This window comes from Canis lupus, chromosome X, assembly GCF_011100685.1.
Source record: "Canis lupus familiaris isolate Mischka breed German Shepherd chromosome X, alternate assembly UU_Cfam_GSD_1.0, whole genome shotgun sequence".
Classification (NCBI taxonomy): Eukaryota; Metazoa; Chordata; class Mammalia; order Carnivora; family Canidae; genus Canis; species Canis lupus.
In genome coordinates this window covers 56984234-57005690 of record NC_049260.1, presented here as the reverse complement: position 1 = coordinate 57005690, position 21457 = coordinate 56984234, and the positions used below count along the sequence as shown (strand labels likewise).

The following is a 21457-nucleotide window of genomic DNA, read 5'->3' as shown; positions in this document are numbered from 1 at the left end:
AACTTTGTTTTACTTTCTCTAGATTGCTTTGGCTATTCAGGACATTTTGTGATTCTACATAAATTTTAGGATTGCTTTTTCTATTTCTATAAAAAGCCATTGGGATTTTGATACAGACTGGATGAATCTGTAGGTTCCTTTGGGCAGCATGGACATTTTAACAGTATTAAATCTTCTAATCCATGACTTCTTCAATTTTTTCCATCGACATCTTATGGTTTTCTGTGTGTTGGCTTTTTAACTCTGGATCAATTTGTTCCTTGGTATTTTTGATGCAATCATATTTTGGATTGTTTCCTTAATTTCTCTTTCTGATCATTTGTTATTAGTGTGTAGAGGTGCAAAAGATTACTTTACTTTGATTCTGTATCCTGCAGCTTTTTTAAAATTCATTTTTTAAATTTTTTTTTGGTGGAGTCTCTAGAGTTCTCATATGGAATATCACATCATTTGCAAATAAACAGTTCTACTTCTTCCCTTCCCAGTTTGGATGCCTTCTGCTTATTTTTTCTTGGCTAACTGCTTTGGTTAAGACTCCTATTATGATAATGAATAAAAGGGGGGTGAGAGCGAACATCCTTGTCTTTTTATGGTCTTAGAAAATTGCTTTTAGCTTTTCACCATTGAGCGTGATGTTAGCTGTGTTCTTGTTATATATGGCCTTCATTATGTTGAGACGTATTCCCTCTATAGTCACTTCGTTGAGAGTTGTTGCCATGAATGGATGTTGCATTATGTCAAGTGCTTTTCCTGCATCTATTGGGATGGTCATGTGATTTTTTATACTTCATTTTCTTTTCTCTTTTTTTATTAAGATTTTATTTATTTATCCCTGAGAGACACAGAGAGAAGCAGAGAGATAGACAGAGGGAGAAGTAGGCTCCTCACAGGGAGCCCGATGGGGGACTTGGTCCCGGGCCCGGGATCACGCCCTGAGTCAAAGGCAGCCGCTCAACCACTCAGCCACCCAGGCGTCCCTATACTTCATTTTCCTAACATTGTATCATATTGATTGACTTGTAGATGCTGAACCATCCGTGTATTCCTAGTATCAATCCCTCTTGTTTGTGGTATATCATTTCTAGTGTATTACTGAGTTTGGTTTTCTAATATTTTGTTGATGTATTTTGCATCTATATTCATCAAAGATATTGGCCTATAATTTCCTTTACTTGCGTGTCCTTGTCTGGTTTTGGTGTTAGGATCATGCTTGAATCATAAAATGAGTTTTGAAGTGCTCCCTCCTCTTCAATTTTTTAGGAGTGTTAGGGAAGAATTAGTATTATTTCTTCTTGAAATGCATGGTATAATTTATCAGTGAAGCCACCTGGCCCTGAACCTGTGTTTGTTGGTAGGTTTTTGACTACTGACTCATTCTCTTTACTAGAAATTGGCCTATTCAGATTTTCTATTACTTCATGACTCTATCTTGATAGGTTGTATGCTTTGAGATTTTAAGCATTTTGTCTAGATTATACAATTTGTTGGTTTATAATAGTTCGTGGTGGTCTTGTGATTCTTTTTATTTGTGTGCTAACATTTGTAACATGTCTCGTTTTTCATTCAGTATTTTATTTCTTGGAACCCTCTCTTTTCTTGGTGAGTCTAGCTAAATGCTTTTCAATTATTTAGTCTTTTTAAAATATTAGCCCTATGTTTATTGAACTTTTCTATTGTCTTTTAGTGTCTATTTCATTTGTATCCACTCATATTTGATATTTCTTTAATTCTATAAGTTGTGAGCTTTGTTCTTCTTTCATAGTTTCTTGATGTTTAATGTAGGTTGATTTGGGGGGATCCTTCTTATTTTCCTAGTATATATATCTATTGCTAAAAGGTTCCCTCTTAGAACTTGCTGAATCCCCTCAGTTTTGGTATGCTGTATTTACACTTTCATTTGTCTCAAGATATTTTTTATTTCCCTTTTGATTTCTGCTTTGACCTATTGACCATTCATAAGCATGTGGCTTATTTTCCACATATTTGTGAATTTTCCAGTTTCTATCCTGTAATTGTTTTCTAGTTTTTATCATTGTATCCCAAATAGATGATTGATACAATTTTAATCTTTTAAAATTTCTTAAGATATCCTTTTGATCTAATATATGATGTATCTTAGGAATGTTCCATATGTGTTTGATAAGAATGTTCGTTCCGCTGCTGTTATTTAGAATGTTCCATAAATGTCTGTTAAGTCAATTTGGTGTAATGTATAGTTTAAGTGCATGTTCTGTAATTGATTTTCTGTCAGATCTATCCACTGTTAAAAGTAAGGTATTAGCATTCCCCCAATAATTGTATGCTCTTCTATTTCTCTCATCAGTGCTGTTAATATTTGCATTATATATTTGTGTTCATTTTTATGTGCACAAATATTTACATGTATGACTTCTTGTTAGATTGACCCATTTATCATTATAAGTGACCTTTATTGTCTCTTGTTTTGTCTTTGGCTTACAATCTATTTTGTATTATATAAATAAAGTTATCCCTGCTTCTTATTGTTTTCCATTTGCATAGAATATTAGTCCTTCCTTTTGGTGTGTGTATGTCCTTAAAGCTGAAGTGAGTCCCTTGTTAGAAACATATAGTTGGATCATGCCTTTTTAAAATTCATTCAGCCACTCTGGTTTTAGAGTAGAGAATATTGTCCAGTGATATTCAAAGTAGTTATTGACAAGTATGGACTTACTATTCATAATTTGTTCATTGTTTTCGTTCTGTTTTGTAATTCCTTTGTTCTTTTGTACTTCTCTTAGTCTCTTTTTTTTACTTGATTTTATCTGTAGTGGTATGCTTTGATTCTCTTCTTTTTACCTTTTGTGTATCTACTATATGATTATGCTTTGTGGTTACCATGAAGATTATATAAAATATGCATAACAGTCAATTTTAAGATGATAGCAACTTAACTTTGAATGCACACTAAAGCTTTATATTTCTAGTCTCACCCTCCAAAGATAGTTTATGTTTTTGATGGTACAATTTTCATCTTTCTACTGGAAGTGGTTTTTAATTTTCCTTCCAGATTATTAATGTGCAGTAGTGAAACTAATATTGTGTGTTTTTATAGTCTACAAATTCGGTGATTTTGTTTATTAGTACTAAAGGATTTTTTGTAGACTCTAGGTTTTCCTACATATATGTTCATATTATGTGTGACAGAGTTAATGTTATATCTACCTTTCCAAATACATGCTCTTTATTTCTTTTTCTTGCCTAATTATTCTGACTAGGTCTTCCAAAACTGTGTTGAATATAAATGGTGAAATATCATCCTCGTCTTATTCTTTATCTTTTAGAAAAATCTTTACCATTGTGTATGCTGTTAATCATGAGCTTTTCTTATATAGCTTTTTATCACATTGAAGTATTTTCTTTCTAGTCATAGATATTGAGTTTTTCATCATAAAAGAATGTTGAATATTTTTCTTCCAAATTTTTATTTATAATTCTAATTACTTAATATATAGTGTAATATTGGTTTCAAGTGTAGAATTTAGTGATTTATCACTTACATGTAACACCCACTGCTCACCACTAATTTGTAACTTCATTACTACCCATAACCCATTACCCATTACCCCTTCCCTCGCCCACCTCCCTCCATCTACTTCACTTTTTTCTCTATCATTAAGAGTCTCTTATGGCTTGTTCCTCTCTTTTTTATCCCTTTCCTATATAGTCCTCTATTTTGTTTCTTAAATTCACATATGAGTCAAATCATTTAGTATTTTTCTTTCTCTGACTGACTTACTTCACTTAGCATAATACCCTCTAGTTCCATCCACATCATTGCAAATGGCAAGATTTCATTCTTTTTGATGGCATATATATATGAAATATCAGCTGATGGACACTGGGGCTCTTTCCATAGTTTGGCTACAGAATGGGAGAATATATTTGAAAATGGCATGTCTGATAAAGGGTTAGTATCCAAAATCTATGAAGAAATTATAAAACTCAACGCCAAAGAAACAAATAATCCAGTTAAGAAATGGGCAGAAAACAGGGATCCCTGGGTGGCGCAGCGGTTTGGCGCCTGCCTTTGGCCCAGGGCGCGATCCTGGAGACCCGGGATCGAATCCCACATCGGGCTCCCAGTGCATGGAGCCTGCTTCTCCCTCTGCCTGTGTCTCTGCCTCTCTCTCTCTCTCTCTCTCTATCTCTGTGTGTGACTATCATAAATAAATAAAAAATTTAAAAAAGAAAGAAATGGGCAGAAAACATGAATAGACATTTTTCCAAAGAAAACATATAAACATGTAAATGGCCAACAGTTACATGAAAAGATGCTCTATATCACTCATCATCAGGGATATAGCATTTGTATGCTATATCAATATTATTCTGCACTGGGTGGTAGGGTAAGATAAAAGTCTGACTTCGGCTCAAATCATGATCTTGGAGTCCTGGGGTCGGGCACACATTGGGCTCCGTGAGACGTCTGCTTGAGATTCTTTCCCCCTCTCCCTCCAACCCTCCCTCTGCTTGTGTTCTCTTTCAAAAAAAAAATGTTTAAAAAATAAATTGATGATGTGATTTCACCTCACATCTGTCAAAATGACTAAAATCAATAACACAGGAAACAGATTTTGGTGAGGATATAGAAAGGGGAACCCTCTTTAAATGTTGATGGGAATGCACACTGGTGCAGGAATTCTGGTAAACAGTATGGAGGAATCTCAACAACTTACAACTAGAACTACCCTATGATTGACCAATTGCACTACTAGGTATTTACCCGAAGGATGGAAAAATACAGATTCGAAGAAGTACACGAATTCTGAGGTTTCTGGCAGCATTATCAACAAGAGTGTATAATTTTATCAAATATTTTCTCTTCATCAGTTTAGAAAATCATGCTCCCTCTTCTCTTTATTTTGTATGCTATATCAATATTATTATGTTGAACAAAAATTGCATTCCCAAAATATCCCATTTGGTCATTGTTTATCATCCTTTTAATGTGCTGTTAAATTCCCTTTGGAATTATTTTGTCGAAGATTTTTGAAACAAAGTTCAAAAGTGATAATGATCTGTATTTTTATCCTCTCATAGTATCTTTTTCTGCTTTGAGTATTAGAATAATGCTAGAACCATATTTTGAAAAAATTTTAAAGGAATTTGGCATTAATTTTTCTGTAGATGTTTGGTACTATTCACCTTCAAAACCACTTGTTCCCTGGGGGGTTTCTTCGATAGGAAGTTTCTGATTGCTGATTCTGATTTTAACTAGCTACTCAATTTTGACATAAGTTGTTATATATTTATGATTTATTTGTATTGTATTCTGTGTTTCTGGGGAGGTATTCAATTCTTCCAGGTTAACCAATTTGTTGTCATACCAGTTTTCATACTATTATAATTATTTTTATCACTATTCTATTATTGTAATGCCTTTTCTTTCACTACTGTTTTGGTTATTTGAGTCTTCACCTGTTTGTAAATCTAATTAAAAGATTGCCAATTTTCTTGTAGTTTATGAGAACAAACTTCATTTTGCTGTTCTTTTCTATTGCTTTTATATTTACTATATTTATCTCTGCTCTAATCTTTATTATTGCTGTCCTCCTTGAGCTTTAGTTTAGTTCTGCATTCCTACTTATTCAGTGTGTTACCCGAGACAGTTGATTTAACATCTTTCTTCTTGATTTTTATTTAAAGCAAATAAAACTAAATGATATATGGTAGCTATTACAAGACATGCATTATACTGACAACAAAAAAAATACACAAAACGACTCACCAATTTCTTATTATTCCTACACTTTCCTGTTACCTATGTTCTTCAGGTTATGCCCATTTGTTGTACCTGCCCATGTATTGTACCTGGAAATGCATCCCTTCCCAACTCTGCACTAATTGACCTGGCATAAGTAGCTTGAAATTGGCAAATGCTACAACACAAGGCATTTCCCCCCAAGTCACCCCTTCCTCCAGAAAGCCCGTTGTTAAACACTTACAGGCATACCCCTGGTTGAAATTGATCCACTCTGCAGATACTCTCATGTGGTGGATATCCTCAGATCCAAACAATGCCGTTGTAGAACACATGAGAGTCGAGGCCTAACCCACACTATTTATTCTACAAAGTGATGTTTTGAATCTGTGAACTGGAGGAGTACATGACAAAATAGATGGATATTTCCTCATTTATGACAAAGTCCTAAGATGCCCATAATTTGCCACCATGAAGAGGCTTTTTAAAAAGGCATAGAGCAGTGTACCCACACAAGTGCGCTTGTGTGCATACATTTATGAGGTGTGGGGAAGTGGAGTGGCAGGGGGGCTGAAGTATCAGTATCAGGTCTAAAAGGTTCTGCATAGAAGGACAGGCGGGACTCAGAAAAATGAAAGGGTACAGGATAAAGAGACTCACTCCTTCTCTCAGTCTCCATCACTTTATTTCTCTTTTCCTCCCTCTTCTCATGCCACATCCTTTAACCCCAAATAGAATTTCCCTTTTACCAATTCAGCTGTGAGACTGTGGCGCACCTAGGATGCAGTTGCACAACAGGGCTTTAGTCCTTTTCCACGTGACACAGCTTCCTTCCTCTGTGATTATGTGGGCTTGTTTATCTAATATCTGGGAGAAGAGGGTTTCGGGTCACTGCTTTAAGGGGCAAATCAGGGAAGGGAGGAAAGCTTGAGATGGATGTCAGTCTTCCCCTATGTGCCAAGTGGCTTTGCATGTTTATCTGGCAATAGATAAGATTGATTAGAAGCCTGACTTCTCAAGGCCTGAAAGCGTAAGTTGTCATCACCATCAGTCATCTTGGGTAAATATGAGGGAAGCAAGGAAGGAGGGAGAAAACACGATGGGAAATAGTGATGGGGCATATCCAATTGAGCTTTCTGCCTTTGGGGCAGGGTCGCCAGTTCTTCCTTTGTTTGGAACATCAGCAGAGGACTGAGAAACAAGTGGAGGTAAGATCGGATCCACTACTACATGTTGTTACCTTGAGTACAAAACAAAGAGACTATTTTTGAGACTCTTCTGACTGGATGTCTGCTTTTTCAAACTTTGAGCCTTTCATTCAATGGTTTGGATATATAGAGATAGATAGATAGATAGATAGATAGATAGATAGATAGATAACTTTTTAGAAGGTAAATTATTAGCTAATTCAGGGCCTGGTAAAGAGAAGGGAGTCCTCTCCCACCCATCTTTGACTAAAAATTTCCCCCAAAACACTTGTGCAAGTGGGGGGTAATAATACCTAGCTCAGAGACCTGCTGTGAGGCTATATGTCTTCAGCATACAGGGGGCACAAAATCAAGAAATGATATTGATTCTTCCTCATATTTCATGGGTCCTTCAAAAATAGGCTCTGGGTCTAATTCACCTCCCCTCTTTGATTCTTCTGGCCCTGGTTGGCTTCAGTGTCCCCCACTGTAAAATACACATTGGACTAGAATCAGCCTGGCATTTGCTTGGTCATAGTTGGCCTGAATGGATGTTTTCCTTGGCTCATGTAGAGGTCTTAAAGAGGAAACCAGAGCCAACATTTTAAAATTGAGATATTTTATGTAGATATCTGGAATTCCATTTTCTCTTGAAAAATCAGGAGATGTGGCAATGCAGAGTCTACATTCCTGCATGGCAACAATCGGCTAGAGCCAGGTGCCACCTGGCCCCTTAGGTAGAAAATGCACTGTCAGTTGACCAGAGCCTATCTGGGCTGTTCCACTCATTTATAAGACCTGCTTGACCCTGCAGACAACTCAATTTGGGGCCCTATGGACAGATGGAAAGTCTGTGCCAGGCAGAGGGTAGGCACTTACTTGCTCAATGAGTAAAACCCTTAACACCATTTTCTTTTCCCCACTACCATTTTCTTCTCTAGTTGTGTTACAAAATCCCAGTTATTGGTGGTCAGGCAAGATGCCAGAGGAGTAAGATCCCCAAGACACCTGTTCCCACCAACTTAGCTAGATAAGTTTCAAATCATCCTGAAAACCTACGAATTCAACTTGACATTTAAAGAAAGAACAGCTGAAACATTACAGAGAGAAGAGTTTGGGCTTGTAACAAGTACAACTCATTTTGAGCCACACTACAAAGAAGAACTTACCACAAAAGACAGAATCAGTAACAATACTCTATGCCACAGAGTTACAGAATTTGGATTACAATTTGATGTCAGAAAACCAATTCAGAAGCACAATTATAAAGCTACTGGTGGCTCTGCAAAAAAGCATAAAGGATTCAAGACAATTCATGACTGCAGAATTTGATCTAATCAGGCCGAAATTAAAAGTCAACTAAATGAGATGCAATCCAAACTGGAGGTCCTAAAGACGAGGGCTAATGAAGTGGAAGAAAGAGTGAGTGACATACAAGACAAGTTGATGGCAAGGAAGGAAGCTGAGGAAAAAAGAGAAAAACAAAGGCCATGAAGAAAGGTGAAGAAATAAATGACAGCCTCAGAAGGAAAAATCTATGTTTAATTGGGGTTCCAGAGGGCGCTAAGAAGGACAGGGCACCAGAAAGAATATTTAAACAAATCATAGCTGAGAACTTCCCTAACTTGGGAAGGGAAACAGGCATTCAGATCCAGGAGATAGAGAGATCCCCCCACCAAAATCAATAAAAACTGTTCAATACCTCTACACTTAATAGTAAAACTTGCAAATTCCAAAGATAAAGAGAAAATCCTTAAAGCAGAAAAGACAAGAGATCCCTAACTTATATAGGAGAACAACAGAGACATTGAAAGCCAGAAAGGGCTGGCAGGATATGTTCAGGGTCCTAAATGAGAAGAACATGCAGCCAAGAATACTCTATCCAGCAAGGCTCTCATTCAGAATAGAAGGAGAGATAAAGAGCTTCCAAGATAGGCAGAAAATGAAAGAATATGTGACCGCCAAATCAGCTCAGCAAGAAATATTAATATTCCTCTTTCTGTAAAATAAGAGGAAGCCCAAAGAAGTAATCCACAAAAACAGGGACTGAAGAGGTATTATAATGACACTAAATTCATATCTTTCAATAATCACTCTGAACGTGAATGGGATTAATGATCCTATCACAAGATGCAGGATTTCAGACTGGATTAAAAAGCAAGACCCATCTATTTGCTGTCTACAAGAGACTCATTTTAGACATAAGGACACCTCCAGCCTGAAAATGAAAGGTTGGAGAACCATTTACCATTCAAATGGTCCTCAAAAGAAAGCAGGGGTAGCCATCCTCATACCAGATAAGTTAAAGTTTATCACAAAGACTGTAGTAAGAGATGAAGAGGGACACTATATCATAATTAAAGGATCTATCCAACAGGAGGACCTAACAATCATGAATATTTATGCTCCGAATGTGGGAGCTGCCAAGTATATCAATCAATTCATAACCAAAGGAAAAACATACTTAGATAATACTACACTTATACTGGAGATGTTACCACAGCACTTTCTGCAAATGACAGATCTTCTAAGCTCAACATCTCCAACGAAACAAGAGCTTTAAATGAAACAGTGGACCAGATGGATTTCACAGATATTTACAGAACTTTAGATCCAAACGCAACTGAATACACATTCTTCTCAAGTGCACATGGAACTTTCTCCAGAATAGACCACATACTGGGTCACAAATCAGGTCTCAACTGATACCAAAAGATTGGGATTGTCCCCTGCATATTTTCAGACCATAATGCTTTGAAACATGAATTTAGTCACAAGAAGAAATTTGGGAGACATGCAAACACGTGGATGTTAAAGACCATCCTGCCAAAAGATGAAAGGGTCAACCAGGAAAAGAGAGAAGAATCAAAAAGATTCAAGGAAACTAATAAGAATGAAGATACAACCATTGAAAATATTTTGGGATACAGCAAACGCAGTCTTAGGACGGAAAAACATCACAATAAAAGCATCTCTCAAAAAATTGGAAAAAACTAAAATAAACAAGCTAACCTTGCACCAAAAGGGACTGGAGAAAGAACAGCATATAAAACCTACACACAGCAGAAGAAGAGAGTTAATAAAGATTTGAGCAGAACTCAATGAAATAGAGACCAGAAGAACTGTAGAACAGATCAACAAAACCAGGAGTTGGTTCTTTGAAAGAAGTAATAAAATAGTTAAACCATTAGCCAGCCTTATTAAAAACAAAAGAGAAAAGCCTTAATTAATAAAATCACGAATGAAAACTGAGAGATCACCACCAATACCAAGGAAATACCAACGATATTAAAAACATAGTATGAGCACCTATACGCCAATAAATTAGGCAATCTAGAAGAAATGGACGCATTTCTGGAAAACCACAAAGTACCAAACCTGAAACAGGAAGAAATAGAAAACCTGAACAGGCCAAAAACCAGGGAGGAAATTGAAGCAGTCATCAAAAACCTCCCAAAACACAAAAGTCCAGGGCCAGATGGTCTCGCAGGGGAATTCTATTAAACGTTTGAAGAAGAAACAATACCTATTCCACTAAAGCTGTTCCAAAAGATAGAAAGGGATGGAATACGTCCAAACTCGTTCTATGAAGCCAGCATCACCGTAATTCCAAAACCAAAGGCCCCACCAAAAAGGAGAATTATACACCAATATCCCTGATGAGCACAGATAAAAAATTCTCAACAAGATGCTAGCCAATAAGATCCAACAGTAGATGAAGAAGATTATTCAACATGACCAAGTGGGATTTATCCCTGGGTTACAAGGGTGGTTCAACACTTGTAAAGCAATCAACGTGATAGATGGTATCAGCAAGAGAAAAAACAAGAACCAAATATGATCCTCTCAATAGACGCAGAGAAAGCATTTGACAAAATACAGCATCCATTCCTGATCAAAACTCTTCAGAGCATAGGGATAGAGGGAACATTACTCAGCACCTCAAAAGCCATCTACGAAAAGCCCACAGCCAATTTCATTCTCAATGGGGAAACACTGGGAGCCTTTCCCCTAAGATCAGGAACAAGACAGGGATGTCCACTCTCACCACTGCTATTCAACATGGTACTAGAAGTCCTAGCCTCAGCAATCAGGCAACAAAAAGAAATAAAAGGCATTCAAATGGGCAGAGAAGAGGTCAAACTCTCCATCTTCGCAGATGACATGATACTGTATTAGGAAACCCAAAATACTCCACCCCAAGCTTGCTAGAACTCATGCAGCAATTTGGCAGTGTGGAAGGATACAAAATCAATGCCCAGAAATCAGTGGCATTTCTATAAACAAACAAAGAAAGAGAAATTAAGGAGTCAATCCCATTTACAATTGCACCCAAAAGCCTAAGATACCTAGGAATAAACCTAACCAAAGAGGTAAAGGATCTATACCCTAAAAACTACAGAACACTTCTGAAAGAAATTGAGGCAGACACGAAGAGATGGAAAAATATTCCGTGCTCATGGATTGGAAGATTTAATATTGTGAAAATATCTATGCAATCCAGGGCAATTTACACATTTAATGTAATCCCTATCAAAACACCATGGACTTTCTTCAGAGAGTTGGTACAAATCATTTTAAGATTTGTGTGGAATCTGAAAAGACCCCGAATAACCAGGGGAATATTAAAAAGGAAAACCATAGCTGAGGGCATCACAATGCCAGGTTTCAGGTTGTACTACAAAGCTGTGGTCATCAAGACAGTGTGGTACTGGCACAAAAACAGACACATAGATCAATGGAACAGTATAGAGAATCCAAAAGTGGACCCTCAATTTTATGGCCAACTAATATTCAACAAAGCAGGAGAGACTATATCTACTGGAATAAAGACAGTCTCTTCAATAAGTGGTGCTGGGAAAATTGGACATCCACATGCAGAAGAATGAAACTAGACCACTCTCTTGCACCATACACAGAGATAAACTCAAAGTGGATGAAAGATTTAAATGTGAGACAAGATTCCATCCAAATCCCAAGGGAAAACACAGGCAACACCCTTTTTCAACTTGGCCACAGTAACTTCTTGCAAGATACATCCATGAAGGCAAGAGAAGCAAAAGCAAAAACGAATTATTGGAACTCTATCAAGGTAAAAGGCTTCTGCACAGCAAAGGAAACAGTCCATAAAATTAAAAGACAACCTACAGAATGGGAGAAGATATTTGCAAATGACCTATCAGATAAAGGGCTAGTTTCCAAGACCTATAAAGAACTTATTAAACTCAACAGCAAAGAAACAAACAATCCAATCATGAAATGGGCAAAAGACATGAACAGAAATTTCACCAAAGAAGACATAGACACGGCCAAGAAGCACATGAGAAAATGCTCCACATCCCTTGCCATTAGGGAAGTACAAATCAAAACCACAATGCGATACCGCCTCACATCAGTGAGAATGGGGAAAATTAACAAGAAAGGAAACAAACGAATGTTGGAGAGGATGTGGAGAAAGAGGAACCCTCTTGCACTGTTGATGGGAATGTGAACTGGTGCAGCCACTCTGGAAAACTGTGTGGAGGTTCCTCAAAGAGTTCAAAATAGATCTGCCCTACGACCCAGCCATTGCACTGCTGGGGATTTACTCCAAAGACACAGATGCAGTGAAATGGCAGGACACCTGCACCCCAACGTTTATAGCAGCAATGTCTACAATAGCCAAACTGTGGAAGGAGCCTCGGTGTCCATCGAAAGTTGAATGGATAAAGAAGATGTGGTCTATGTATACAATGGAATATTACTCAGCCATTAGAAACGACAAATACCCACCATTTGCTTCGACGTAGATGGAACTGGAGGGTATTATGCTGAGTGAAATAAGTCAATCAGAGAAGGACAAACATTATATGTTCTCATTCATTTGGGGAATATAAAAAATAGTGAAACGGAATAAAGGGGGAAGTAGGTAAAATGAGTGGGAAATATCGGTGAGGGTGACAGAATATGAGACACTTAATTATGGGAAACGGTCAAGAGGTGGTGGGCAAGGAGGTGGGCGGGGGTTGGGGTGACTGGGTGATGGGCACGGGGGGGTACGTGATGGGATGAGCACTGGGTGTTATGCTATATGTTGGCAATTTGAACTCCAATAAAAAAAAACATTAAAAAAAAAGAAATCCCAGTTATTGAGTATGGGGGTTCTCACTTTGGAATATAAATTGAAGAAGTCCGTCAGAGTCACGATGGTCTACATTATACTGTGGTAAAAAACAACACCTATATCTCACTGCCGTACAACAATAAGGGTTTATTATTTGTTCACACACATAATCCTAGACACAGAATGAAAACGTCCTTGTATTTTGACAAGCATGGATACATACATAAGCGCACGGCTATGTTTGCGATCACAAGTCAAATGAAAACTCTTGGATATGAACAAATGACCTTTCACAGAACCCTATTGAGAGAATGATCAGCTTCAGTCGCACAACCATGTTTTTCTAAGAGACATAAAAAGGCCCCAGAATCCAAGGCAGTAAGGGATGGCGGTACAAGAATATCCACCCTCAGCCAAAAATTGCCCCCTATAATAAAAAGGGCCTGAAAAAGCCTGTAAAAGAACCTGCAGGTTAAAAAAAAAAAACATGTTAAGCATACTGGACATTAAACACTTTGCAAATGCATAAATAAGCAGTACTCTAGTGAGGCCTTCTCTTCTGGGCTTCTAGCTCAAGAGGGAGATGCACCCCAGATGTCCAATAGGCAGAGAAATAGTGGTGGCTGGCCTGGGTCTCAGAGAGGGGCTAGGAGGCTGGAGTCCTGTATCTCCAGCAGGAGCTGCAGATAGAAAGGAAGGCATCAGAGCCAGGTCAGATCCATTTCCTCTCCTGGCTCCCCCCTCTTTTTTGTTCCACCCAATCTAGGCTTTGTCACCTGGACTTACAGACTACAGCACAGAACTCTTCCTCGCTGATTTGCTCATCTCAGGTCTTGCCTCCTCCAGTCCCTCCATCAGAGCCACCACATTTCTTTCTGTTGAGCCCAATATCTTTGAATATACTCCTCCCTAGCTCACACATTCCCTGCCTCCTCACCACGCACAGTTTCTGGTCTAGCCCCTAAGCCTGGCATTCCAGACCTCTGTGATTGGCAGCCTCTCCGGCTTCGCCCCCTTCTGTTCCAGCAGTTCCTCCTTCACTCAGGTTGCTGCTTCACTCGTGCACCATACCCCATCCAACATTTTCGTCTAGGAATGACCATCCTTCCCTCTCAGCCTTCTCAGGCATCTACCTCTCCTCAGACTTCCTCTGTTCCTTCCTCTCCAGGCTCATCAATGAAATTTAGCCACAAAACACAAGGGAAGTGTAAAGGCATCCAGGCTCCACATGGAGACTGGAATCAGAGAGCAGATCACCCTCCAGCCTAGGCTCTCATCACCTATGCATATCCTGCCCACCACAGCAGAACTGTAGGGGTGTGGATAGAAAGCTCTGGGCTGGGAGTGAGGGGACCTGGGTGTTCCACTTGATAGGCTGCATGCCCCAGGGCAAGTCCCTGCCACTCACGGGGTCTCGGTTTCCTTGTTTCTTGATGCTAGGGTGCTAGGGGCATTTGCTGTTGAGCACGGAGCTCGATTGAGTGAGCAACCATCAACTGCCATCTCCAGCATCAGACTGAGGAGCTTGGGTGCCTGGGCCCAAGGAGGTTCAACCCACCAACTCTGACCTCCCAGTTAGGCCCTGCTTACCACAATGCCCTCCCATTTCCCAACCATCCCCACCACTCCACGTTCTCCTTTCAAGGACCGGGCTACCTGCTGCCACGCAGGGCTGTAGCAGGAAGATGGAGCCAGAAGACTCCTGGGTAGAGTCTCTCAGAATCAGCAGAGCCTCGGCTGCTTCCAGCTTCCGCTGCCACTCTGAGGCAGAAACCAAGTCCTGGTCAGAGGCTTCAGGAGCCTGCCAGGGAAAGGGTGTGAGAGGATGGGAAGCGAAAACCCACGCCTCCCCACCTCATGTGGCAAGTGCCCCTTCAGTCCCGGGTTCTGCTCAAGGCCCCACCCCCACCCCAAGGCCATCTGCTCTTCCCATTCACTAAGCTTGGCCCCTGCCAGGGTTGTGGACCCCGCTATTTTCCCAGAATCTGTGGCTGCAGTAGGACAGGGCCAAGGATGGCACAGGGCTGGAGGACCAGGGTTGAGCATCTAGAAACAAGAAGAGAGGCCAGAGGATTAAACCCTCTGGCAGGCAGACATATACTACCAGTAGAGAGAGACAGGGCCAGGACTTTGCAATATCTGGATGTGGGAGTCTGAATGCCTGCTGGCTATTAGTCGTTGTGGCTCGCACAAGTCCTTTCCCCTGTTTGGTCTGTTTTCCTTCCCTTTCTATGTCCTTCTTCTGTATCTCTCCTGGAACACTAATTCCTGCCAGCATTTCCAAAACTCCCAGGGCCACAGTGACGATTATGGGAAATCACAGGTGTCTGTGTTTTAATGTGCAAGGCACCTGGAGGGATGTGATCGCTGTCCCTTGTGCAGGGACTGGTTCTCACCTCCATATTCCCCAATCCCCATGGAACTTGAAGGACCAGCTTGGCTCATCTAATGGGCAGGAAGCTTTCTCTAATGACCTCTGGACTCCCCACCCCGGGCCTTGTGACCCTCACCATCGTGGCCCTCCTTTCAGCAGGACCTTCTATCCCATCAATGTGTTTCATGTGGAATAATAGCCTCCATTAGTTGAAGTCCTGCTATGGTGGCACGCCTTGGCTTAGTCCTCTTGTCAGTGCTATAGGTGTAGGATATTGTCCCTATCAGTACACCGCTAGGGAAAGGGAGGCTGGGAAGTGTAATGTCACTTGTCATAAGCCTCACGAATAGGCAATGGCAAGGCTGGGAGAGCCCTGCCCGTGCCCGCTAGTCCGATATGCTGCCATCTCCACACGCCCCTCCTCCTCCCCCTGCCACTTCTTGTCCTGCTCCTCTCCTCCCCCTCCTTCTCCTCCTCATTGGCTGCCTCCTCCACTCCTTCCTTCTCTCTCCCACAACATCAAGCACAAAGGCTGGGCACACAATAACATAATATACAACTAGCTCCATGTCCCTTCTCACTTTACTCACAGGCTGCGCAGGGCAGGGATCCTGTGGGTCTTCCTCGAAACAGAAATTGTTAGTTGCATCCTCAAGGCTGCTGGAGTCCAAGATGGAGACAAAGGTTTTGGGGCCTGACCAGTCAGCAGAGCTCCTTGGGTGCTTGCCTGCAGGAGCAGAGAGCACAGGGTGGAGTCAGGCACCAGGCCGGCCACGGAGAGGACATATGTATGGGTATGTTCTGGGATGAGGATAGGAGCCCAGAATGTCAGGGCTGAGAAGACCTGGAAGACCAGCCAGTTCCCACTCTTTATTTTCCACCTGAGGAACCGAGGCCCAGAGAGCAGAAATGGTATTTTCCCAAGGTCACACGGCAAGCTGCAGTAGGGTTAGGGAGGGAACCCCTGTCTTCAGGACACAGAGAAGAGTCTGGGCAGTGGGTGAGATGGGAACCTCCCCCACAGGCCCCAGACTCTCCTTACCTCCCCGGGGGCTGCACAGCGGTGGGCCTCAAGCTGGGACATGAGGTTCTCCTTCCCAGCTGTGGGAAGCTGGGGACACTTTAGGTGAGCCTTTCCCCCTGACCCCACCCCACTCTTCCTCACCCCCAGTCTGAGGTCTCATCTCATTTAGATGGACCATTTAGACCACCCCACCCCCCATTCTCTCCTTCGCACCCACACTTGGTAACTAATATTGATGAAGTTTTATAGGTGGGACAGCTAAAGGACCGAGGAGTAACTTGCCAAGGCGACATCAAAATTGGGTAGTAGGACTGGTGACAGAACTGCTCAATGATCCCTAACCCCAAACTCAGATGTTCTCCCTGGCCAGAGACACTCACTGATGACTCCTGCTTGAATGGTCAACTTTGTGACATGGCCGTGAGCTTTGGGAAGGGAGGCCCCACTCCTTGTCAGTCCTTGAGCCAGATGCCTCTTTAGGTGTGCCCCCTGCTCCTTGTTCAAGGCACTCTCAGCAGGCAAGACACTGCGGTGCTCCCTAAAGTGGGGAATTGCAGGCCTACAGTCAGTCACATTTAGAGGAGGCCCACGCACCCACCCCCCCCCCACACACACACACACCCTTTGTCAGACACCATACTCACGAGAAAAAGGCACACTTGTGACAATCGCAGGCCTGGAAGGGGCAGAAGTGCTCCTGGTCCTTGATTTGCTCAGTGAAGCCGTGGTTGTAGCAGTGGACACAGCGACTTACAGCTCTTTTGGGGCCAAGTTCAATCCCCCATGGGGCTCCGGTCTCAAGACCAGTGGGGGAGTCTGAGGGGCAGCAGGGCACAGCAGGCATCTCATTGGGATCCATGGTTCTAGGGCCAGGAGCGGAGGTCAGGATGGCTACATGATCCCCTTACCCTCAACGTACTTCCTCTGCCCTTTGAAAACCCCACCTGAGGTGCCTGGCTTTCTCCTTCACCCAGCTCACCGCTGAAATCAGATCCCATCCACCCTTCTTGCTCACAGAGCCTCCTTCCCAGGAAGCCCCACTCACACACAGTCTCATTCCAAGAAACTCTTGGCATGGTTCCTGTAAACTTTCAATCCAATCATTATTCTCGTTGCTTTCCTTCACTCTACATAGACCCCATGTTCAGGCATACTCATGCACTCTTGTGCCCCCTTCAACAATTACTGCCCTCCCCTTCCCGTGTATCATCCTGTACTCAGCCATACTGCACTATTTTTCCTGGTCTCCACCTCCGCAATTGTCTTCCTGACCTCCTGCATTCATTCACTCCCTACTCATGATTCTAGCCCTAGCCCCCCTAGCCCCCCTCCCCCCTGAATTCTATTATTAGTCTCATGTATGTCCTACATTCAACTTTCCTCTCACACCTCATTCGGACTCTCTTCTTGCACCCTACCGTAATCTTAATTATTTTCTCACACACACCCCCTTTAAGCTGACACCCCCTTTGCGCACCACGAAATTATATTATGATGCTGGATCCCAAGCCCCTCTTTCAATAATTATTTTTATTCATCCCTTCCAGTATTTAGTGACCAGATCCTCGTTGAGCCCCCTATCCAATGCCAGACCCTGATCTAGTCAACAGCCAACTCCTCACTGCACTAATTGCTTTCTTCCGCCAACACACCCTCTTTGCTTTCATGCAAACCCACGTATTCCCTGAACAACCTCTCAGCAATCTTTCACACTCCTCTTTCCTCTTCACACTTCAATGGTCCACCTCCTGGTCCCTCACACATGGGGTGCACCACCGCATCTCAGGCAGCCCAATCATTCGCTGCCACTACCACATCAGAATCAAAGGCAGGGACATGAGCTCCACCTCAGGTTCCAGAGGCCAGGGGTCAGGGGGCTGAGGCAAGGGTTTCCTCCCACAGGCATTTGGTGGTTGTTGGTTGGTGAGGGGGGCGGCGGGGAGTGGGGCAGAGTGCGAGGTATATCAGGAGCTGGCGGAGGTACCCCACTGAGGTGGAGGAGAAGAGACACAGTTGGTCATCCCAAGCAGGAGGGAGGGAGGAATAGAGGAAAGGACGGAGGGGTGAAAGAAGGTGTGTGGAGAACGAGGGTCGAAGGGTCGAGGGTCCGATTCCTAATGCCAGCTGAGGTAATGTTACCTCAGCTTCCCATAGATCAGAATCCAACAGCAGGGACAAGAGGTGGGAAGGAGGACCCAGCTGTCTCTCGCTCTCACTCTCTCTCTCTCTCTCTCTCTTTCCCGCCCTTCCCACAAAGGCCAATGAGCTTCCAGCGCTGCCTTCCACCTCCCAAGCTGAGGCCAGCGACCAATGAGCTTTGAGTTCCATCGAAGCTCATCCAACAAAGTCCCGCCCCCTCTCCTCTTGCCTTGGTGTGGCGGCTTTACCAAACCAGACTCTAACTCGTGAAGTGAAGTGAAACTTTGTGCTTCCCAGACACAGGCTGGCAGGCTTTTCTCTCTTTGGATGTGAAATATTACATGTGCGTGCATATTTAACTCATGTCCTTGGTATTCTGTAACTTACCTTTACAAAATTCACCGTGTGTTTTTAAGATTCATCCATACTCCCCTGTCAGGGATTGTCAATGGGCGGCGGGGTCCCGGGTGGTGTGGGGGGATTCTGTACCCCCAGGGTACATTTGGCGGTGCCTGAGTCATTTTGTTCCATCTTTGCGTGTCTCCGTGTCTGAGCTCCCTCTTCTGTTCCACAGATAAATTTGTCTATAACTGTGCCAGTACTACACCATCTTAGTTTTTACCTCTTGATATGACATCCTGATCTATGGTTGGGCAAGTCCCCACATCTTATTCGTAATCTTCAAGCATATCTTCCTTATTCTTCCCTTCCAGTATAAACGTCAGAATCAGCATGCCACGTTCCTTGAAAGCTCATTTGTAACGGTTTGGGGTTGCATTTTCTTTAAATCTGTGGATGAGCTAGGGGACAATTGACTATCTTCAGGACACCCAGCCCTCCTAGTCACCAACATGGCATGTCTCTCCAGTTAGGTAGGTTTTCCTTAACGTTTTAACCTTTCAGTTTAGTGTTTAGTTTTATCTTTTGTACATTCAGATCTTGTACATCCTTTCTTGCATTTATCCCAAGATATTCTAGAGTGTTGTTGCTCTTGTACTTGATACCTGTTTAAAATGGCATTTTCTGATTGTATCTAACTTATAGGAATCCATTTGACTGTTTAAAAACTATATCGACCTTAAAGTCAGCCACCCTGCTAAATACTCTGCGATATCTAATAATTTGTCTTTAGACATTCTGCTGTTTTTCACGAATCTGTGAGTTACAGAAGCACAGTAATCAATGTACAGGTTTCTCAAGCCTCTACCGGCTAGCTCGGGCCTCCACACAAGGCTGAAGAGACATGACGAAATTGGACCTGAGTTTTCCCTCGTATTAAATAGAATGCTGCCAACATTTCCATAATAAAATATGTTTGCTGTTTCACTGTTTTTTTTTTCTCCCTCCCTTCCTCTCTCCTTTCTTTCTTCTCCTTTCTTCTTCCTTTCTCTCTTTCCTTTCTCCTTCCTTCCTTTCTTTCTCTTTTCTTTTTTCTTTCCCTTTATACAATTAAGGAGCTTCCCTATATTTCCAGCTTAACGAGTTTGTTTCAAAAATCATGGATAGAGGCAGCCCCAGTGGCGCAGCGGTTTAGCGCCGCCTGCTGCCCAGGGCGTGATCCTGGAGACCCTGGATCGAGTCCCACGTGAGGCTCCCTGCATGAAGCCTGCTTCTCCCTCTGCCTATCTTTCTGTCTCTCTCTCTCTCTCTCTGTATCTTTTTTGTGTCTCTTGAAATGATCAAGATTCTATTTGTTTAGTGTGTTGATAGTGGCTGTTGTTTGTTGATGCTTTTTTCAAAATCTTTAATGCAGGTTCTAATCACAAAAGTAAAAATCATAAACGTGTATCTTTATGAGTTTTCAAAAATTAAACATAAACGTTCAGTTAACACCGAGGACAAGCAAACAGAATATATTGGCAACAAAATCTCTCTCATGCCCCCTTCCAGCTATAGTTTTCTTAGTTTTTTTTTTTATTTTAAACCAGCCTTGCTATTACTATCATTTCTTTTTCTTTCTTTCTTTCTTTCTTTCTTTCTTTCTTTCTTTCTTTCTTTCTTTCTTCCTTCCTTCCTTCCTTCCTTCCTTCCTTCCTTCCTTTCTTTCTTTCTTTCTTTCTTTCTTTCTTTCTTTCTTTTTTGGCAAACCTTTTGCTATAAAGATGATCATCCCAGCCCCCCATCCAATACCTTGTTGCTGTTGCTGCTGTTGTTTTTTGCAGCAGCAGAGAATGATGAAAAGTCATTTGTTTGTTGTGTTCAAAGAAATATAAAGGGAACAAAGTGGACAATATCAAGAGAAAGGTAAACAAATTGAAAATGAATTTGATAAGAAGTTCTCTAACAGTCCAAACATAATGACAAAATCCAGTGACTGAAATTAACAACAAAAACAACAAAATTTTTAACAACTGTTAATAGAATCTGAGTTTTAAATTTGGTCAGCTATAAAAATGGCTTGCTCACACACACACACACACACACACACACGCGCAAACATTTTAGATGGACATATGCTAAGAAATATAAATTTAAAAACTTTATTTCAGTTACAGAATGTATATCAGAAAATTATGACACCATATATTATATTTTACACAAAGCAGAAGATCTTCAACTAAGTCTATATAATACAAGACCTTTCTGACAATATGAACAAAGAATTGATTCAAAATCTGAAAAAAGTCAAATAACTTATTTTTACCACACTCGAGTTATGAGACATGAGACCCTGGCCAATTGATAATTCAGGTACATTTTGTCTCCAAAGGCTTTCCAATTAGCAAAGCCATATTTGTAGCTTTAAAAAATTGAACTCGGGCAGCCCGGGTGGCTCCGTGGTTTGGCGCTGCCTTCAGCCCAGGGCGTGATCCTAGAGACCTGGGATCAAGTCCCACGTTAGGCTCCCTGCATGGAGCCTGATTCTCCCTCTGCCTGTGTCTCTGCCTCTCTCTCTCTCTCTCTCTCT

General features: G+C 41.7%; 1 protein-coding gene across 5 annotated transcripts; it reads right to left on the bottom strand.

Moving 5' to 3' along the window:
• Positions 1-13184: 13184 nt before the first annotated feature.
• On the bottom strand, positions 13185-19892 carry LOC491957 (doublesex- and mab-3-related transcription factor C2). 5 transcript variants are annotated; one of them, XM_038587730.1, is made up of 6 exons: positions 18104-18502; positions 17055-17273; positions 16791-16948; positions 15977-16113; positions 14669-14813; positions 13185-13692 (listed from the first exon to the last, which is right to left on the bottom strand). In XM_038587730.1, exons 2-6 carry the CDS (start codon positions 17267-17269, stop codon positions 13580-13582), a joined length of 768 nt encoding a protein of 255 aa, XP_038443658.1. In that variant the 5' UTR covers positions 17270-17273; positions 18104-18502; the 3' UTR covers positions 13185-13579. The 5 variants fall into 5 exon arrangements, with proteins under 5 accessions (XP_038443658.1, XP_038443657.1, XP_038443654.1 ...); XM_038587729.1 differs by lacking the exon at positions 18104-18502 and adding an exon at positions 18937-19892 and having other exon boundaries at positions 13186-13692; XM_038587726.1 differs by lacking the exon at positions 18104-18502 and adding an exon at positions 18550-18918 and having other exon boundaries at positions 13186-13692.
• Positions 19893-21457: the final 1565 nt, after the last annotated feature.

What these genes read in the sequence shown, in the direction of transcription:
- LOC491957 (XM_038587726.1), bottom strand. Translation starts at nt 18,902, where the DNA reads ATGCACGCACATGTAATATTTCACATCCAAAGAGAGAAAAGCCTGCCA. An exon ending in CTGATCTATGGGAAGCTGAG is followed by an intron (nt 17,274 to 18,549) that starts GTAACATTACCT and finishes TCCTGGCCCTAG; the next exon opens with AACCATGGATCCCAATGAGA. An exon ending in ATCCCTGCCCTGCGCAGCCT is followed by an intron (nt 14,814 to 15,976) that starts GTGAGTAAAGTG and finishes TTTCCCTGGCAG; the next exon opens with GCTCCTGAAGCCTCTGACCA.